This window comes from Hypanus sabinus, chromosome 1, assembly GCF_030144855.1.
Source record: "Hypanus sabinus isolate sHypSab1 chromosome 1, sHypSab1.hap1, whole genome shotgun sequence".
Lineage (NCBI taxonomy): Eukaryota > Metazoa > Chordata > Chondrichthyes > Myliobatiformes > Dasyatidae > Hypanus > Hypanus sabinus.
Genome location: NC_082706.1, coordinates 87,819,316 through 87,833,336, shown reverse-complemented (window position 1 = coordinate 87,833,336; position 14,021 = coordinate 87,819,316). Strand labels below are relative to the sequence as shown.

The window sequence follows — 14,021 nt, the reverse complement described above, 5'->3', positions numbered from 1 at the left end:
TTAACAATTTGAAGGTTAAACTGTTACATCTACCACATCCTCACTTTTTAATATGGTTGTCCTTAGCCCAGTTAGATTTCTTCTACACCCGTTTCTGTTCCAATTAATCAGTTTAGCTCATGCAACTCATTATGTCATTGATCATTAGCACCTGTTTGTTATCTTTGCTTAATAATGCACTGGGCTACATACCTACAAAATAATCAAGTTTTGAGTGAGTGAGTATGAGAGAAAATGTGAGAATATGTGTGAGAACACAAGTGAGTGAGTGTGACAGAAAGAGAGAAAAAAAGAATTCTAGTTCAGTGAATGTAAATCCGCTCAAGGAACAATTTAGGCTTCAAATCTACAACTGATCCAGAGGCTAAAATATTGATACTGCGTCAAAGCCTCTGTCTGGCTTCCAATGAATTGTCACTTGTCTTTAATTCAGAATAAGCACAGCAATACAATATCGAAAGGAATGAAGAACAAATTCTGCAATACCACATAATTAGTCACCCCTTTGACAATAAACAAGAGATGAAGGCAACTATTTGTATACAATTACCAAGTGTCAATAAAAATGCTGTTGGAAAGTAAAAACATGAATTGGTAGTGTATGAGTCATGTTTTCTAATGTTTAAGACAATGTGAAGTATAATAATCAGTTCCTACTGCTCAGAGAACACATGTACAAATATATACCCATTAAAAGAACTTATGTGACTAATTAGGATGTCTAAAACATTTCAAACAGACAATTACTGTAGAACAGATACAAGATATTAAAAAAAAATCCCTTTGGTGCAACATAGCTCATACACAGAGTGCCTTCTCTTTCAATGGTTGTTTAAATAATTTTGTTTATTTCCAATCTTAAGGGACAATGTAATGTGTCACAATTTTCTCCTGAAGTATTGTGATTGTACTGCTATCACTAGGGAGGAGGATCTCTACGATCAGATGGGAGGTACTAGAACCTGAGACACACACTCAGCATTTTAGGACATTTTAGACATAATATTCCATGCTGTCAGTGTTAATTCGCATTTTGAAAGAACTGAGATATTAAAATTCTCAAGTCATCAGAAGGGACCACCCATTTTGAATTCCCTGCTCAGCAACTATGATTTTCTAAATACAATTGGGGAACAACTGACAATAATTATATGAACTCTTGCCAATCAAATGTGCTGAGATACAGATTAAAGATATCTGCCTTTCGTGAGGCTGCTATTTCTTCCTGTTTGTTTCTCATCAAGAATTAAAATAGCTTTTGTTAAATTTTATCAGATGACGCTCTCAGTTATCTTGTAAGAGTGATTACTTAGCTGTGTGCATGGCCTTATAAATCCTGCTAAATTAATCCCTAGTTTAATCAAGTTAGTTGTATTAATGTGTAAACTGCCAACTAACTTTGGTGTAGAATTGTGGTCAACCACCTTTTTAAGCCCAAGATCCCCTATCTCAGCCTTAGTGCAAGGCGAGATCGACTCCAAATTGATTAGTTACACGCATGTGCACTGGGGCAGAAAAGACCAAAAGTAAAACCCCACAACCCAGAAGTAGAAATAATGCATAAACACCAGGGGTACCCACCTTTTTTTGCACCGCGGACCAGTTTAATATTGACAATATTCTTGCAGTCCAGCCCACCGGGGGCGGGGGGGGGGGAAGGGGTGTTAAACACGAAGGGAATACAGTGATACTCGAAGCAGGTTCCTTATATCCAGTCTATTCCGCTGCCCGGAGAGACCAACCGAGTGAGGAGAGCGACAGGCCCGTGCCCGCCCCCCTTGTAGGATCTATCGGCCGACAAAGGTTAGTTTCAGCAGATTGCAGTGCAGTAGCTGCTCTGATACTTACGAAACCTTGAGCCCGAATTAGGTTGTCTGTGGATATTTTAGCACCGGATTCCCAACCAACATTCGGTGTGCTAAACGGGTTCAAAGGTGGCGCCCATCTGTCTACACTCCGGGCCAGTAGTATCGACGGTTCTTGCCGGCTGCGCTCCGGGCAAGTAGCATCGGCACTTCCCACCAGCCGCGTGAGGGTATCACTGCGTTTAGGTGACTGATGACCTCATGTGGATTCAAGTTCAACAATGGGCGTGACAGGGAATGAGGAAAGGTGCAGCTGACTAATATTGTTTCCTCGTGGCCTGGTGGTTGGGGACCACTGAAGTACACTGTATAGTGCGAGGGAGCAGAAAGAAAGGAACGAAAACCCCGCAACCCAGAAACAATCTCTCAACTGTATTTGTGTATTTATTTTTATTTTTCTCGGGATCTACTGGGAAAGTCTCACAGATTGACCAGTCGATTGCGATTGATGGGTTGGCGACCACTAGTGTAGAAGGTTCTTTGTGAATTGCAAATTACAAATTTACCAGAAAATCTAACTTGTTCTCACTGGCCACCCAAAAGTGTCAGCTGCATCTCAACATAACCATAAGCTTCTCGATGCAGATTGTGGATAGATGCCCAGTTAAACTCTTGAGAGGAAATTGAGGCCATTACGATCCAAACCATCTACTGATGCATAGTGGAGAGTATCCTTACTGGTTGTATTAGGCCTAGTATGGAAGCACCAATGCCCACGAAAGGAAAAGCCCATAACAAGCCCAGTTTATCAATGGCGAAGCCCTCTTCACCATGGAGCATATCTACAAGGATGCCACCACAAGAAAGCAACATCCATCAAGCAGTTTGCCCATTCAAGCCATGCACTTTTCTTGCTGCTGCTGTCAGGAAGGAGGTACAGGAACTGTTGGTCCCACACAATCAAGTTCAGGAACAGCTACTACTCTCAAATATCAGGTTTCTGAACCAGTGTGAGTAACTTCAATCACCTCAAAGCAGAACTGATTCCACAAGCTATACTTCATAAGCGGGCCAGACAACAAAATGCCCTTCTCATGCAAACTAAATGTTAGTATCCTCTGGCGGTCTTCAGCAAGAAATTACCAGGCTTCAACAAGCTCCAAATGATTTTACGATGATCACTCACCCAATAAAATCTTCAAGAAGGTGGTTTTGCTTGAATGCGGTTAATGTGTCTTCTGGAACAACTGCCAGTAAGTTAGAAAGCAAGCTGCATACAGCTGACAAGAACTGAGGAGTAACAACTGCACATTGCTCTGATGCAGGTTCAGAATCACAGGAGTTCTCATTGTGAAGTGATACTGTAATCTCTGAATTACTCTGACCTAAAAAACAGAAAGATGAAAACAAAGCATTCATATGAAGAGGAAACAATAGGCCGTAAACAATATCTCATTTGCCTCAGACATTTCTCTACTATATTATGTTGAAGAATCTAAAGAAAATTGGTTTACAGTTATAATTATTTTTGCAGTGTCTTCAAATTAAACAGAATACAACAGAACTCCACAAACACACACGGTTCGGTTCAGGACACAAGTGTCCATCCTGGGTTCAGCATGCAAGTGTCATTATAAAGTAGGTATAGCAGTGCCCCTACTTGAAGATTCAACATATCATCTAAAACTTTGACAAGCAACAGTGAAGAGTATACTGACTATTTGCATCACAACTTTGAAAGGAACAGCCTACAAACAATAATGAACACTACCCAATCCATCACAGATAAAGACCTCTCCACCACTGAGCACATCTACAAAGGGAACTATAGCAGGAAAGCAGTACTGTATCGATTATCAAGGATCCCCACCATCTGAGCCATCGTCTTCTATCACTGCTGCCATCAGGAAGGAGGTACAGTTGCCTAATGTCCTAGGTTCAAGAACAGTTAATAATACTCAACCATCAGACTCCTGAACCAGAGTGGATAATTCGCACACCCCAACACTAAGGTCCTAATTGATTCTACAACCGATGGACTCACTTTCAAGGACTCGATAACTCCTCTTCTCAATATTATTTATTTATTTATTCAATCTATTATTATTTTGTGTTTTTTTTGTATTTGTACAACTTACTGCCTTTTGTACATTAGTTTTGTGTGTAGTTTTCATTAATTCTATTGTATTTGTGAAAATAAAACACAATAGAATCAAGAAAATAAATCTCAGAATAGTATATAGTGACATATATGCACTTTGATAATATACTTCGAACTTCAAAATAAAAATTTGCAGCCCAACCAGCTTCTCTGGTTTCTTGTAAAATTGATTTGGCTGCAACTGTTAATTAAAAAAAGTGCAAAGAGATTCAGGAAATTCATGAAGAGAATATTTGAATACTTATGCAAAACTCTACAATTTAAACTAACAAATATTAATTAAGAGCAACACATAAAATGCTGGAGGAACTCAGCAGCTCAGGCAGCATCTATGGAGAGGAATAAACTGTCGATGTTTTGGGTTGAGATTATTGATCAGGTCCTGCAATTTTCACCAAGGATGTAACTGGGGAGTGTGTCCTGAATTTTCTACTATCATGACTTGGTAACAAGCAGATCTACGGCCATTAGAGATACAGGGAAGTTCACTTACTTGAACCTGTTAGAAATTTAGCAGTTTTGTGGCAAATCACAAACATCTTTTCCCATGGACCTCACCAAGCTCACTATTCTTTTTATTTTATGTATTTTTTATTTAATAGGTGTTCAAATGGTGGGGGGGGGGGGGGGTTGTTGGGCTGGAAGAGTCAGTTTCACCCTGCATCTCTAAACTGGCAACAATCGCCAGAGTTTATACAGAATGGCGCAAAATATCAAAAAAAAACATCCAGTGATCGGCAGTTCTGTGGGCGAAAACATCTTGTTAATGAGAGGTCAGAGGAGAATGGCCAAACTTGTTCAAGCCGACAGGAAAGTAACAGTTACTCAGATAACCGCACATTACAACAGTGGTGTGCTGAAAAACATCTCTGAACTCACAGCTCATTGAACCTTGAAGTGGATGGGCTTCAGCAGTAGAAGACAGCACCAAGTTCCACAAATAAAGTGGTCACTGAGTGTACAGTACACCACCGGTGACCTCCTTGGTTTGGCCTATGATGAGATGACTGTGCTCAAGGCACTCTCGGCTGTTAATCTCCGGCATCGGAATAATAAGTTGCAGGTACCTTGTGGCTCACTTAGTAGGATGGATTCAACTGTCTTCTGGCCAAATACAGTCAGACCATAGATTATGCACAACCGTGGTAGCCTGTAATCTAAATTTAGGCATATGTGGAATGCAATTCTTCTGCTGTTCATGGATACAAGATCTGAATTGCTAGATCTGTTCTGAATCCATCCTATTTTGGACAATGATAGTGTCAAATAAGATGGAGAATAATCTTTGTATGATGATGTCTTCCTATGTACAAAGGACTATGCTGTTATTAATAGTGCAAACTTTATAGCCGGAACAGTAGTTTTAGTCCCACACATCCATCTTCTCACTCACTGCCTCAGAACTAGGGTGGCACAGCATCATAGCATAATCACTTTACAGCACCAGTGATCACTAATCGGGGTTTGATTTCCACCACTGTCTGTAAGGGAGTTTGTAAGTTCTCCTTCTTAGTTGCACAGGTTTCTTCCGAGTGTTCTGGTTTCCTCCCACATTCCAAAGCCATACAGGTTAGGCTTTGTAGGATGTGTGTGTGTCATGTTGGTGCCAAAAGTACGGCAAAACTTGTGGGCTGCCCAGCACAATCCTCAGACTGTGTTGGTGTTGACACAAAATCAAGCATTTCACTGCATGTTTCAAAGGACATGGGACAAATAGAGCTAATCTCTAATTTCTTTAATATATGAGATTCTGCAGATGCTGGAATCCTGAATGACGTGCACAGAATGCTAGAGGATCTCAAGAGATCAGGCAGAAACTATGAACATAGAACATAGAATAGTACAGCACATTACAGGCCCTTCGGCCCACAATGTTGTGCTGACCCTCAAACCCTGCCTCACATTTCACCCCCCACCTTAAATTCCTCCATATACCTGTCTAGTAGTCTCTTAAACTTCACTAGTGTATCTGCCTCCACCACTGACTCAGGCAGTGCATTCCACGCACTAACCACTCTCTGAGTGAAAAACCTTCCTCTAATATCCCCCTTGAACTTCCCTCCCCTTGCCTTAAAGCCACGCCCTCTTGTACTGAGCAGGGGAAGAGGCACTGGCTATCCACTCTATCTATTCCTCTTAATATCTTGTATACCTCTATCATGTCTCCTCTCATCCTCCTTCTCTCCAAAGAGTAAAGCCCTAGCTCCCTCAATCTATGATCATAATGCATACTCTCTAAACCAGGCAGTATCCTGGTAAATATCCTCTGTACCCTTTCCAATGCTTCCACATCCTTCCTATACTGAGGGCGACCAGAACTGGACACAGTACTCCAAGTGAGTTTTACAGAGCTGCATCATTACATTGCGAGTCTTAAACTCTATCCCTAGACTTATGAGAGCTAATACCCCATAAACTTTCTTAACTACCCTATCTACCTGTGAGGCAACTTTCAGGGATCTGTGGACAGGTACCCCCAGATCCCTCTGCTCCTCCACACTACCAAGTATCCTGCCATTTACTTTGTACTCTGCCTTGGAGTTTGTCCTTCCAAAGTGTACCACCTCACACTTCTCCGGGTTGAACTCCATCTGCCACTTCTCAGCCCACTTCTGCATTCTATAAATGTCTCCCTGCAATCTTTGATAATCCTCTACACTATCTATACCACCACCAACCTTTGTGTTGTCTGCAAACTTGCCAACCCACCCTTCTACCCCCACATCCAGGTCGTTAATAAAAATCACGAGTAGAGGTCCCAGAACAGATCCTTGTGGGACACCACTAGTCACAACCTTCCAATCTGAATGTACTCCCTCCACCATGACCCTCTGCCTTCTGCAGGCAAGCCAATTCTGAATCCACCTGGCCAAACTTCCCTGGATCCCATGCCTTCTGACTTTCTGAATAAGCTTACCATGAAGAGTAATAAATAGTTGATGTGTTGGGCTGAGAAACAACACCCTCTAATGTTTTTTTAAAGTCTGATTGCCTTAAATTTGAAGACTCTGTCCCTTTGTTCAATAGGAGGTGTGACAGAGTTAGCCAGTAAAGTTTCATGCAGAGAACATTTTGTGACTATTGGTTGAGCAAGACAGGATGGGGCGAGGGGGTTCAAAGGTGGGGCTAATAGTCAAGGGGATCACAGATGGAGGTAGAGGAAGAGGGAATTGGAACTGTAGATGATGTGAGAAGCAGCAGAGAGTTTGATTGTTCAGGTGGCCTGGAGACCAAGAGATTTCAATGAAGAGAATGTTGAAACCCCTTCCCAGGTAATCAATACAGAGGGCCATTATCACAGGATCATCCAGTGCTGGTGCTGGAGGAATATGAGTAAAGAGTAAGGTTCTCAGATGACCAAAGATGGCACTAACTGGAAGATCAGATCTTTCAACTTGGATAACTGAACTGGTTGGGTCTAATGTATATCTCCTGTCTTTCATTTTCTATTTTATGTAAAATGTGGGAACTTTAACCTACCTTGAGCCGTCAACCTATTGATGGGAGATTCAGGAACAAGAATGGGAGACACTGCTGATGCCTGAAGCAGTCCATGGAACTCAGATTCAGCAATGGACAAAGATGAGGCTGGCAAAATCTGGAAATTTCAAACAGGAAACATAAAGCAACACTTAACACTGTGAAGATCATAATATCATTATCTACCTTTGTCTTTCCATTTCTATTTCTGAAAAAAAACATAGGCCTAGAAATTATTTTGTTCATGGAAAGATGTTTTAATGTGATGGCACTTGGTGAAGTATTCAGTGATTTGTCTGAGTGAATTGAAATCTGGCTTTGGGGGGATCAGGCAGAGTTCGTAGGGATATGGGAAGGGATGGGAAAGGTGTTGATACCATGAGAGACAAGCATGAAGGCAAGGTGGAATCCTAGCACTGAACTACAGAGCCAGAGACCCACCTCTGATAAATGCTACCAATAGGCTCAGACAAAAAGGTCTCCTTCTGCATGACTTGCCTGGAGCAGCCGCTGGCCATCTGTGTGATGAAAAGCAATGGAAGTGGCATAACATACAAAGAATCAGACAGAACTGCATTTGTCAAGTACCTGCATCTACTAAATGTCAGAAGGGCAATGAACATAAATAATGTATTTTGTAATCATTGTTACTAACTTCCAATGGTCTTTAACAAAATAATTTTCTCAAAATTTAATTGTGTAGAACATGACTTAATGCATTAAAATTTTTGGTTTGCCAACTTTCCAAGCCAAAATGAAGCATTAGAATAGAAATGCAAAATAAACTAGGGTTCAGTGAGTAACTGCATTCATTGTACATTGAAACTCTCTCACGATCTTATGTCTTGAAGTGTGCAAATCCAATATTAGCACAGAAAAATCTTTTCTGTAGACATAGAAATACTTCCTAAAAATTCTGGCAAGAAAATCAAGTAAACTTGTTCTGAGATATCTTTACAGTTGTTATTTGTTACACACCACAGTGCTTGATGTTGATGGAAAACATGACAGCTGACTGTGATTTGAAAGGCTGGATGATGCTCTCCAGTACTGTAATGAGTCAGCATCTGTTGAAACAGAAAGAAGCATCACTAGATATCAAAGCCATTTATAAATGTAGATTTTTACTTCTGAATGATTTAGGGTTATACAATGTACACGATTTTGCCAATTCTATATATAGTTAATGTACAGTCAATGGCCACTTTATTAGGTACAGGAACGGATTTGACCTGGCTTGGTCATTCAGAGATGCTCTTCTGCATACTTCAGATATGCTCCAAACACGTGATTAGTTGAGTTGCTGTCACCATCCTCTTAGCTTAAACCACTTTGGTCATTCTCCTCTGACCTCTCTCATTACCAAGGTGTTTTTGCCCACAGGGCTGCTTCTCACTGGATGTCTTCTGTTTATTTGTACCACCCTCTGTAAACTGCACAGCAGGGATTCTCAACCTTTTTTATGCATGGACTCTTACCATTAAACGAGGGGTCTTTGGACCCGAGACTGGGAATTCCTATTCTAGAGACATGTAGTATCTAATAAAAGTGGCCATTGAGTGTACGTTCATGGTCTTCTGCGGCTCTGGCCAATCATATTCAAGGTTCAATGTGTTGTGCATTCAGAGATGCTTTTCTGCACACCACTGTTGTAATGTGTGGTTATCTGAGTTACGGTTGCCTTCCTGTCAGTTTGAACCACTCTGGCCATTCCCCTCTGACCTCTCTCATTAACAAGGCATTTTTGCCCACAGAGTTGCTGTTCATTGGACGTTTTTTGTTTGTCGTATCATTCTGTGTAAACTCTAGAGACTGTTGTGCTTGAAAATCCCAGGAGATCAGCAGTTTCTGATATTCAAATCATCCAGTCTAGCACCAATAATACCATGGTCAAAGTCACTTCGATCACATTTCTTCCCTATTCTGAAATTCGGTCTGAACAACAACTGAATCTCTTGACCATGTCTGCATACTTTTATGCACTGAGTTGCTGCCACACAATTGGCTGATTAGATATCTGCATTAGCAATGTGTACAGGTGTACCTAATAAAGTGGTCTATGAGTGTATATTTACAACTTCATTACTTAAGTTTCATAGACAGTCATTTTGCCTGCTGTTGTCTTTACAAATTGTAAAGACTGTATTGTTCAGTCCATTAGCTTTATCTTAATGATAGCTTTGAAAGCTGGATCCTGGTAAGAATTATACTAAATTTGTAGGGGTGACACGGTGGAGTAGTGGTTAGTGTAATGCTATTGCTCCACCAGCTAATTTTATCAGGGTTCAATTCCTGTCACTGTCTGTAAGAAGTTTGTATGTTCTTGCTGTGACCATGTGTGTTTCCTCAGGTACTCCAGTTTCCTTCCACATTCCAAAGGTGTACAGTTGGGATCAGTGTCTTATGGGCACGTTATGTTGGTGACAGAAGCACGGCGATACCTGCAGGCTGACCCCAAAACAAACCTTGCCGACTAGGTGCAAACGATGCATTTCAATACATGTTTCTTTGTACATTTGACAATAAAGCTAATCTTTAACATATATTGTACATTGACTACTCAATTCATTTTGAAGCACAAAACGTGATTTTATACTCAAATTAATTCATACAAATGTATGTATTCTGCTTTCAACGAGAACTCAGCTCTCCTTTCCCATAGAAATAATCCACCTATTTAGAAATGTTTATCACTTACTTACACAATTTTTTTCTACTTCATTAATTTTAACATTTTATTAAAAAGACTTTTCCTGGAATGACTTACCTTACCTAATTACTGAATAAAATACAGTAATTATTCACCATCTAATGATGGTATCATCATTATCTTAATGGACAGTGATTAGAGATCTAAACTAAAATTCCAAGGCACAAGTTTAAACTGATTTACAATTTAAAGTCTCAAAATGTAAAGTTGGAACAAAATGCGTCCAAGAATATTTTGTGAAAATTCATATAGTTCACTGACGGTCTTGTCCAGTCTGTTAATTAACACAGCTCCATCATTGCAAGACTTGTCTGTGTTCAGGACAAAGAAACTGGCAGGAAAAATCATTGTGGACACAACCCATCCTGCAAATTGCCTCCTCTAAAAGCTCTATAGGGCTATTAAAAGAAAAATTACGCCATCCTAAAATCTTCTTTCCCTAGGCAGTTAATCTGATCAACCATTCCGGTTAGTTCCTCTCAACCCCTCACCAATCTATTATCCTTGTCACTGCGCTTCAAACACTATAAAAAAACTTTCATAAAGGTGTTTACATTGTAAAGAAACATTGGTATTGTCTGTATTTATGCACATTTTATTCCATATCCATTCTTTAACCTCTAACTTTATTTTCATATAATTATTTATTCATTATAATTGTTGAATGTTGTTTTTTGTTGCATATTAAACCATGATAAACACACTACAGCAAATTCCTAATACATGTAAATGTATAAAGTGAATAAAACCGATCATAGATCCTTAATATGCAACACAAATCCTCCACAAACAGAACTGGATTTTACCAGTGTCCTGAGTTATACAAACAATAAGTCAAACAATGACGTTAACCATGTACAGTCAATCAGCAAAAAAAAATCAGTATCAGACCAATATACTCAATGGATATGAATCAGATGATACCAGTCTGTCCAGGTACCACAGTGATCTTGTTTTCCCCAATTATATGAATACTTGGCAAAGTGGTTGATGGTAAGAAGGAAGTTTTAGGTTGCAAGAAGATACCAAAGGACTAATTATATAGAATTCAGTCCTGAGGTAATGCATTTAGAAACAGCAAATAAGATGAAGGAGTACACAATTAATGCTTTTTAGTTCACAGCTTTAGGATTACGCATAGTTTAGACATAGATACTGGAAAGTGGAATTAACCAAAATAGATCTCATTTTACAACACTGTTCGATTGGGCTGCAGAAATTTCCTTGCAATTTAACTTTCTAATGCTTGTTTATATAATAATCTATATGCATGTGATTGTTCTGTGAGTTTTTCCAGTTGTTACAGTTTTTCTGGAAGCTTCTTGGTTTCAGAGACGGATGTTACATTACTTGAATCTGGCTATTTCATTGATTGTTAACAATGCAATTTACTGTTATCAGTGGTCTGGTATAAGAAGAGCACATCACCCTTATCTTTCTCTGCTCATTGCTATCTCTTGCCTCTCTGTTCATTGCTACACCACTTCTTCCTTCCTCTCCTTTGATATTATAACACTTAATAACATTAACACTTAATAACACTGTATGCAACACATTTTATGCCTCCTTCTCAACTTCTGAAGAACACAAAAAACATCGGGGTCCAACAACATGGACATAACTGGCTTCCTTCAATGCTGTAATTTCCTCCAATTCTATACATATAATGTTTATGAAGTACAAGGTTAATGAAAGCATTGGATATATTGTTAAATTTTGAAAATAAAATATTCTTAAAACTCCTACCTTCAGAAGTGGTGCTGAGCAAAGTGCTGTTAGGTTTTGGAAAGTTCAAATCAAACATGTACCTTCCCAGGTAGCAGTGTTTTGCCATTTGAGCCACATGATCGTAGAACTGGCAGTGGTGTAAGAGGGCCTGGAGAGCAGGCAGCCCGACTAGAGATAAGCCAGAGTCCTCATCATGAACACAGGGGCTCTACAAAAGAAAACATTTCAAGCAAAAATTAAAGCATAACCATAAATCCACAGTGTTTTCAACAGAAAAACGGACCTTTCTCATTGTATCTGACTTACTAAACATAGCTCATTGTCCATGGGGTTGTAAATGAGTGCTATATAGATTGGTGCTGTATTTGGTTAATTGTCAGATGTTATCTGAGTTTAAAGGTTTCAGGAATGAAGCCAAGAGAATTCACTTTTAGGAGAGTCATTATTCGAATTGAAGTATGTTATTTGAATCAAAAAGCATTTTTAAACAGTTAAATTCCTGTTTATCGAGCGCCATTAGAGGGAACTATATCGTTCATTCTCTTCACACCAGTTTCTTTCAACTGCCAGATTTGCCAAAATGATTGCTCAGCAAGAAATCCCCTATAGTTCTTTATATGGTTGGTAACATAATTTTATCAGTAATTACCACTAAGTACTTTATATATTGAAATTGGTGAGCGGAAGTCAAATCTGTCACTATGCAGGTGATGCAGCGATAAATGTTTAGGATGGCAAGCCATGGGACCTTTGGCATCAACGTTCAGCTTGCAATTCTATTTATGTGGTTCTAAAAGCGCATGGTCCCTCACTCTTCCATCTCCTTTCTTGGCTCCAATTACTCCAACTGCAATGCTAAAAGTAATCGTCTCACTGCTTTTGTGTAACCCAACAAACAAATAAACCCAATAAACAAACCCTGTCACCTGGATTCACCTAACACTTGCCAGTTTGTACTCCACCTTTCTTATTCTGGCTGTTTTCCCCTTCCTTTCTTGTCCTCATGAAGAGTCTCGGCCCAAAATGTCTACTGTTGATAGATGCTGCCTGACCTGGATTTCCAACATCTGCAGAATCTCTTACGTTAATAATAAATACAGAATTCCTTCTTGACACTTTAAAAAATATACATCAGACTTTAAATCCCCATATTTTGTTTCTTTTTACATTACTTTTATCATTGATCAGGAAATACTCCAAATGCACATTTAGTATCAGTTCAGAATCAGGTTTATTATTATCAACGTACAGTATGCCATGAAATTTTCTGTTTTGCAGAGCAGTATAGAGCAAGGTATAAAAATTTTATAAATTACAACAAGAAATATTTTAAAAAGTCATGCAAAAAGAGAGCAAAAAGGTGATGTAGTGTTCATAGACCATTCAGAAATCTAATGGCAGAGGGGAAGAAGCTGGTTCTGAAACACTATGTGCCTTCAGGCTCCTGGTTAGCAGCAACGAGAAGAGGGCATGTCCCAGATGGTGATAATTTTTGACCTTTCAGCAACTACTTATGATGTAGGCTTCCATGTTTATGTTTCATATTTATTGAAGAGATATTGGCTTTGCAGACTGAGCCGGCATTTAATTACCCATCATCAGTTGCCCTTTAAGGTGGTGCAGGTGAGCTATCTTTTGGGTCACCTTTAATGTTGCTAGCAAGTGTTCCTGGATTTTGACCCAGTGATTGCAAAGTTATAACATGTATTTCCAAATCAGGATGGCCTACGGCTTGGAGGGCAAGGTCCTGTTGGTGGTGTTAGAGAAAGATCTAATCAAGGGATATACTGGGCAACAGAGAAACAATAATCCATCATTGGAGGCACGAAGGCCGGTCAGTCAGTGCGCATGGAGTTTGGGGTCCCGTCAGCACTTAGTCTGGCAGATCAAAGCCTGAAGGTTGATCAGAAGTCCAGAAATTGAAGCCCAATGGCTGCATCCGGGAATTGGAAGACTGTCCACGTGTTAAGATAGGTGGGAGGGAGGAGACTTGTTCTGCTGTTTCTGTTTTGTTGCTGTTGTTTTCTGGTTTGCTGTGCTGAACATTATGGGTATGCTATGATGGCAATACTTGTGGGCTGTCCCCAGCACACCTTTAGGTTGTGTTGGTTGGTAACACCAATGGCACATTTCACTG

At 39.7% G+C, this 14,021-nt stretch overlaps 1 protein-coding gene across 2 annotated transcripts in view; it reads right to left on the bottom strand.

The window, feature by feature from the left end:
• rttn (rotatin) overlaps window positions 1–14,021 on the bottom strand; it is a 255,709-nt gene that overhangs the window by 64,299 nt on the left and 177,389 nt on the right. For both annotated transcript variants that reach the window (XM_059971494.1, XM_059971501.1), the window contains exons 33-36: window positions 11,903–12,092; window positions 8,425–8,513; window positions 7,447–7,564; window positions 2,992–3,190 (exon numbers count right to left, since the gene is read on the bottom strand). In XM_059971494.1, coding sequence (XP_059827477.1) covers window positions 2,992–3,190; window positions 7,447–7,564; window positions 8,425–8,513; window positions 11,903–12,092 — 596 coding nt within the window. The remainder of the gene's footprint in view (window positions 1–2,991; window positions 3,191–7,446; window positions 7,565–8,424; window positions 8,514–11,902; window positions 12,093–14,021) is intronic.